We start from the raw sequence: 7,556 nt of genomic DNA on the forward strand, positions 1-7,556 counted from the left end.
GGTTAATTTCATATTAGTATTTGTTAGCATAGAAGTCTTTGTACCTATTAACTTACATGTTCAATATTATATTTCTAGATTTAGTGACGATTCTATACATCGGAGAAATACAAACCATGAGCCTACACCACGAGAAACCGACTAGTCTCCAAATTATTTAATCATTTTTTCTAAATGTCAATTCAAATGCCAATTCTATATGTCAATTCAAAATTATTTAATTTTCATTAAACTTGTTGTATAACTAGCCAATACCAACTTCCTTATTTTCTTCTATACAAAATTGTTCAATAATCCTATAAATAAAATAAATAAATAATTAAAAAACTAATGTTCAACTACAATAAATAAGTTCATAACATAAAACCAAGTAAATAAAATCATCTATTTAATATGTGGCATAAAGGTAAAAAGAAGAAACTTCTAGTAGTATCCAATAGTCAAGAAATCAACATTCTGCCTATGCTGGAGAGAGAACTGGGACACAACTAAGAAGTAGGAGTGGTGGCGGCAAACTCCACTAGAACCTTCAACTTCATTACGTAAAACTTAGATGAACTAAAAACAAACTTCGATAAAGTTGATAATTAGTAATTATATAACGATAAGCCGTAATGATTCTATAGAGGTTAGCCATGTATATATTGTGGAAGAGTTTAATACAGATAGATCAGTTATAATAGGATAGTAATATATGTTAGTAATAGAACGAATTTCCATATTAGGGCGCTCCTACACTGGACCCGTTTTTTCTCCCGATTTGACGGTCGGCTCGGTCGGCTCGCGTCTGAAGTAAACAAACACAAGACGCGCAGTGTACCCTCCTACACTGGCACCGGCGGGCCGTCCCGGTAAACGGACGCGTCGGGCGATGCTAAAGACGGATCGGCCGAGAACCAAACCTGTTTGTTTTTTTCGTCCGTGTCGGAGTCGTCGGGCCAGTCGAGAGTCGATGTAGGACCGTGTCATTCCTGTTTATTTAATTTGTAGTCAAGTTTTAGAATAGATATTGTGCAATGGTAGACAGAGGAAAACTGATTTCGTTAGTGCGCGATAAAGCGACATTATGGGACCAAAGGGATAAGTTTTATCACAATCGGGACTTCCGATCAAAGTTATGGGAAGAAGTAGCCAAGGAACTGAATGTCCAAGGTAAGTACTGTACAGTTCTCATACATTTTCGTTTTATCGTTTACCTACGTAACAAGTTATAATTATTGCTCTCAAATTGCAAAACTTGAGCTTTGAGCTCTTGAGCAAAAAAAGCTTATCAAGTTCTTTTGTGACATCCTGTAGACAACTTGTCATTTCAGTTAAAATACCTTAAAAACAAGGTAACGCAGTTATTTGGTTAACTTCACAAAATTCCGGAATTCGTTCTCTTAAACCTATTAGGATTTTTGGTATATTTTCTAAAATTTCAAACAAGAAAAATTTGCATTATTATAAAGATCTTACCTTAGCAGTGCTGTACATTGTATGTAGGGACAAATGGGGGTAGGGGTGCCCAGCGTGATTTGTGGATCCACGAAGGTGGGCCTGGATGGTGTATATACCACTGCAGTATATGTTGATGGAGTAATGTCAGAATGATCAAAATAAATAAAGGAAACATTGTAATACAACATTGAATTTAATTGTTATAATCGATTTAAATATGTATAAAAAAACTACAAATCAATATCTAAAAATATGTAATAATGGTAAAACAGTTCTTGGAAGCAAATGTTTGTCAAACATAATTATTTTTTAAACTTTTTTTTCAGTAAGCCTACTAATGTTTACTTGTTAACATTGAAGACCATCTCATCTTGCCACGGAACACTTCCTAGGCCATTGAAGTACTCTTTGTAAAAATTTCTGACATCCTTCGCAGCGGTAGTTGCTCTATTATACCGTCGAGTAGTACCTAGATTAGGCCTTTGGTGATGTTGTACGTATTCCTGTAGACCTTTTTCTAGAACTCCTGGATTGACGGTAATATTATCTCTGTCAATAATGATGTTTTGTAGAAGACACATACATTTGATGATTTTCTCAGCCTTTCCTACTTCTGTTTCGATGGGTTTGCTGAGCAATTTCCATTTTGAAGTTAAAATGCCAAATGCACACTCGACACAACGTCTGCACCTTGACAATCGATAATTAAATATGCGCTCTTCTTCACTCAAATTTCGTTGGCCGAATGGCTTCATTATGTATGATTTTAATGGATAGGCATCGTCGCCTACCAGAACATATGGAATGAGTGTTTCACTGCTGGTATCTATCGGTGAGGGAGCAGGCAAATGTTCTGAGAAATTTTCAAAAAACTTGGATATTGGTGATGCTTCGAAAACTCCCCCGTCGCTTTGCTTTCCGTACGCTCCAACATCTATGAATATGAATTTACACTTGGCGTCGGCTACTGCATGAAGGTTAACTGAAAAAAATTTCTTATAGTTCAAAAACATTGTACCGCTTTTCCCAGGAGATTTTATTCTCACGTGTTTTCCGTCTATACAACCTACACAGTTGGGAAAGTTCCATTTCTCCTTAAATTCTGCTGCAATTTCAAGAAATCTTTGTTTATTAGGCACTGGTAAGTGGACTGGGGCAAGCTGTTCCCACATGCAATCACAAACTTCCTCGACTATTTTTCCGACGGTGTAGTTGCTCATGCGAAATGTTTCGCTCAATGCTTCAAAGGACATGCCTGTTGATAGATACCTGAAACAATAATACAACCTCAAAAAAATCGATTAAAATTAGGAATAAATATTAACTTCACTTGTTTTAAAACCTATTTTTCAAAACTAAAGACCTACTATCTGCTAATTTTTTTTATATAAGTTGTGATTGTATTAAAATATAACTTTACAAGGAATACGCTACTAACTGTGCCAGATAGATTGTATTTTTTTATTGCATTGCTGGTCTAAGTTATAGTTTTCAAACTGGAAATTATTATTTCAGGAGACGAAGCACGGAAGACGTGGGAGCACTTGAGAGATACGTTCAGGAAGAAAGTAAAAGAAAACAAATCTGGTTCCGGAGCAAAACCAACATGGACCTACTTTGAATCTTTAACTTTCTTATTGCCTGTAATGAAGCCACGAGTGACAACTGGAAATCTCCCTGTCTCTGATACGCCTGTCAACACTCTTCTAGAATCTGAGGATTATGCCGATTTAACAGAACATGATGAGACGTCTACTCTAAATATCGACGAACCTGATGAGTCACCAAATGTAGAACGAGCTCAACGATCCGATAACACGTCCACACCTAGTCCTACTCCAGTGAACAACGAGTTTCAGCGTCCTCGGCAAAAGAGAAAGCGAGGATCGACAATACAAAACGAGGCTCTTAATTTGGAAAAAAGGAAAGTCCAGCTACTGGAAGCTCGGTTTGCTGTCCAAAAATCCAGCTCAATGGAGGAAGAGGATGAAGACTTATCGTTTTTTAAAAGTTTGCTGCCTGCACTGAAGAAGCTACCATACCTTCGAAAAATGAAATTGAAAGCTTCAATCTTCAATAGCGTCATCGCTGAGCTCGAAGCAGAAGAAAGATGCAACAGGCCATACCAATCCGTAAATACTCCTCTTTCTAGTCCACAATCAGGGAATTTTGGAGGATACAACTTAAATAATCCCTATGCATCAACTTCAAGGCCTACTACACCACATACTGAAACCTGGCCTACCCCTAATGACCAAATACAGACGCCTCCCTACACCAATACCTTCGAGAATCTCTAAGTACAAACATTAACAGATGAAACATTAATGATTAGTTCTCTTTTTTACATAAGTATTGTTTAAGCTTTTGCTTAAAAATGTTTGACCGTTTGTTAGCTAGTATTTACTTATATACCCTGTTGATAGGTGTAACAACTTTTATTCTCATTTATTACATACATTTTTACAATTAGATTTAATTATTATAATTCTCTTCACGTTAGACAATATTTGATACATGCGCTCAAGTTGTATTGTAATAGATTAACATTAAGATTATACATTATAATCTTAGTTATACAAATAACATTAAGAGTCATTAGATTCCATGGGTTTATATTTATTTTACATTATTTTACAATTATATTTTGATAAAATAAAAATGTTTTCAATCCTGAATACTATGTTTATTTACTTACCTCAAGAGAATCGATAGCTTTTCGGCAGGTTCTATACAAGTTCTAAAGTTGGACCATTTCTGTAAATCTCCCTTGATGTGGGACAGTATGTAGTCATATGTTTCAACAGTCATTCGATAGTATTTCTTGAATTTGTCAGCATGATCACGTAAGGGTAAACAGGTCACATAAAACTCACTTTGGGTGTGATCTTCATTAAACTCATGTACCCAAAACTGTCTCGTGTTTGAATTTAATAATAAATTCCTGTCTAACAACAAAAAATCCGCTAAATCCTCGTCCATTGTAAAATTCAAACAATAATCAACAACAAAACTTAAACAAACTTCAAAGTGTTAAAGCCACGATCCGCACTTCTTGAGAGCTGACAGAGTACTGAGTTTCTCATCTCTCTGCCTCTGTCGGGTTGAAATACCGGCTGCAGTGTAGGAGGGTCAAATCTGATCTGTCTGATCGGAACCGGGTTGGTCGTACCTGACTGAGCGGACCGGCTCCAGTGTAGGAGCGCCCTTAAACATTTTTCGACGTTCCTTTAGAACCGCCGAACATTCTTCAGACCACCAAGAAACATGGCGTTTGTTTGGTGAACCCGAGGATTTTGGAATGCTCCGCTCCGCGGTTGTTATAATATTGGATGTAAATAATGTAGTGGCTGTATTTATGTCGTTTGATTCGATATTAATAGTTTGAGAAATTATGTTCTTTTTGTACTCGTTCCAGTCAGCCCTCTTAATTTTCCACCTGGGACACCTGCCTGTCGAAGACGGAAAGGATTGAAAAGCCCCGGCAATGGGCGCGTGGTCACTCCCTGACAGGTCGGGAAGTACGGACCAATGCACTCGAGTTGCCACGACCGGACTGCAGATTGACAGGTCAATTGCCGACCATATGCCAGTCCTAGGGCACATGTAAGTGACCGACTCGTCATTGAGAACGACCGCTGCCACTTCATCCCACAATCCCGCAACCATGTTACCCCTCCGATCAGAATGGCTGGAACCCCAAGAGCGATGGTGTGCATTGAAATCACCAACCATCAGGAAAGGAGACGGGAGTTGGCTGTAGAGATCACGTAGATCATCAAGAGATAAATCAAAAGGGGAAGGTGGAATATATATGAAGCAGATGGTTAATTTAAAAGGAACGTCGATTGAAACTGCTACTGCCTGGAGGTTTGTGACGATGTTCAAGGCTCTAGCATTAACAGAAGAATCTGCTAGAATAGCCACACCTCCACAGGCAATTTGTTGGTGATGATCTAGGCGAAAGATGTCATAACCATTTTGTTTGAAATGAGTATGAGGAGACAATTTTTGTCTCTTGTAGGCAAATAAATTTAGGTTTTCTTGTCTTTATAAGTAATTTTAAGTCTTCAAAGTGGCTTCTCATACCATTAATATTCCATTGTATCAGCATTTTATATTATATTATATACTCGTATTTTATTTTGTGCTAGTTCATCGTAATTGTTTTTCTTTGTTTAGATACAGGACGGAAGTTACCATGAACAGTTTGGAACTCTGTCTGCATCTCCAAAGGGTCCTCAACCATATCATCGTCAAGTGATAATTGTGAGGATCTGGACGAGGATGGATTAGTCTTTTTTACTAGGAGTTTGGATCTAGTTTCTGATTTTGTTTGTATGTTCTTTTTTAGTTTGTCGGCGAGTTTTTTTCCTCTCTTCCAAAGATAAGGCGGGTTTCGTATTTTGTTGCACCTTATCTCTGAAGGTAGGAGTAGCTGTTGAGCGACCTTGAATATGTGTGTTGGACTTAATATGGGGCGTGTGGACTGCTTGGGAAGGATTACTAGTGGATGCCAACGGATGTTGTCCGGTACCGGCTGCAAGCTGCTTAACCAAAGCGGCAACCTGCTCTGTTAAATTGAGTACCATACACCCTCCAAAGCGGTACATGACGGGCACTGTGCGGATTGGACTGGGGCTGAAGCAGCTTCGGAGTACGAGACTCCCTTTTTAGGGGTTGGAGCGATTCTTCTCCTCTACTCTTTGCGGGCTTCGTTAAAAGAAAGTTTGTTTAGAGTAACAATTTTCAAAACTTCCTTTTCCTCTAAGTAAACTCTGCATTCCTTAGAGGTCGCCGCGTGTTTAACCTTGCAGTTCACGCATTGACGTCGTTCTTGCATCCGTCGTTCTTGAATCCGTCTTCTTAGTGGCCATCACCGCAACGGGAAACATGTCTCAGGGCCTGAGCACGTCTTGGTAGAGTGCCCGAATCTCTGACAACGGAAACACCGCTGCGGAGTTTAGAAATAAGGCCGTACCGTCAGGGATAAGTATGCAGGCTTAATACTTTTTGGGGGTTGGGGAAATGCAAAGGTCAGAATTAGACCAGGAGTAGGAACCTTTCTCCCATTCTCCGTCCGTAGCATCCTGACCACATCGGTTACCATTTCACATTGCAGCTCATCCTTAATTTCTTCCTCACTACACTCCATCAGGTCTCGGCAGAAGACGATCCCCTTGGAGGTGTTCAGTGAGGAGTGCGGTTGAACGACGACTTCCACCTGATCAAAAAAGCTTGTAATCTGAAGGAAATTCTTGGCTTGGATGTGGTTGGCAGCCTCCACCAAGATAGTTCCATTCCTTAATTTGCTCACAGATTTAGACTGACCGCCTGAGGGAACAAAAGCTTTGTTAATAAGGAAAGGACTAACCTTCGTTAGAGTTTTGCCCTCATCCCTATGACTAACGATTAGGTATAGTGGAGATGGAACGTTCATATTTTTCAGCGCTTATTTTTTCTTCAACTTTTCTTTGTTTGATATATGATTCATTTTCAGAATCTGACAACTGTCGCTTTTTCTCTTGATCATTAGGATCTCTTCCTCCGAATTCTTGCCCTAAGGGTGGGGTGGTTTAAATATCCATAGATAAGGTCACCATCGCATCGTGTTTAGTAGTAGCCCGGGCCGATCCACCGGGAGCGGGCATGCCCTTGGGTGTCCCACAGACCGTAGCTTGGGGGACAACCCTACCTCAGTTCCCCGAGGCCCAGTTTCCATCGATTCTCGCTACTAAGGAAGGCAGGAAACCAAAAGAGAAACCTAATGAAGAGGGGAAGCTTACAGGGAGGAAAGCCCGAAAAAAGAAAGGAGGAAACTTGGAAACTATCAATGTTACTCCGACAACTGGAGTCTCCTATTCAGATGTAGTCAAAGCAATGAAAAAAGAAACAGACCCACAGAAGTGTGGAGTAAGAATACAAGGAGTCCAGCAGTCTGGAAAAGGGAAAGTTAAAATTCGTGCAAGGGCCACTGGAAGAGAGAACGTGGAAATGTTCAAAAGAGAGATTAGAGAGAAAGTTCAGTTGGTTGCAAAAGCAGAGTCGCTGAGGACAACCAAGGATCTTGTGATTAGGGATCTGGATGAAACAGTTCTACAAAATGAAATAGAAGA

General features: G+C 39.4%; 1 protein-coding gene across 1 annotated transcript; it reads right to left on the minus strand.

Annotated features, from left to right (window-relative positions):
- Positions 1-1,268: 1,268 nt before the first annotated feature.
- On the minus strand, positions 1,269-4,645 carry LOC124357815. The gene is made up of 2 exons (XM_046809873.1): positions 4,139-4,645; positions 1,269-2,709 (listed from the first exon to the last, which is right to left on the minus strand). The coding sequence occupies exons 1-2, from the start codon at positions 4,420-4,422 to the stop codon at positions 1,782-1,784; spliced, it is 1,212 nt and encodes a 403-aa protein (XP_046665829.1). The 5' UTR covers positions 4,423-4,645; the 3' UTR covers positions 1,269-1,781.
- Positions 4,646-7,556: the final 2,911 nt, after the last annotated feature.

This window comes from Homalodisca vitripennis, chromosome 3, assembly GCF_021130785.1.
Source record: "Homalodisca vitripennis isolate AUS2020 chromosome 3, UT_GWSS_2.1, whole genome shotgun sequence".
NCBI classification, from domain to species: domain Eukaryota; kingdom Metazoa; phylum Arthropoda; class Insecta; order Hemiptera; family Cicadellidae; genus Homalodisca; species Homalodisca vitripennis.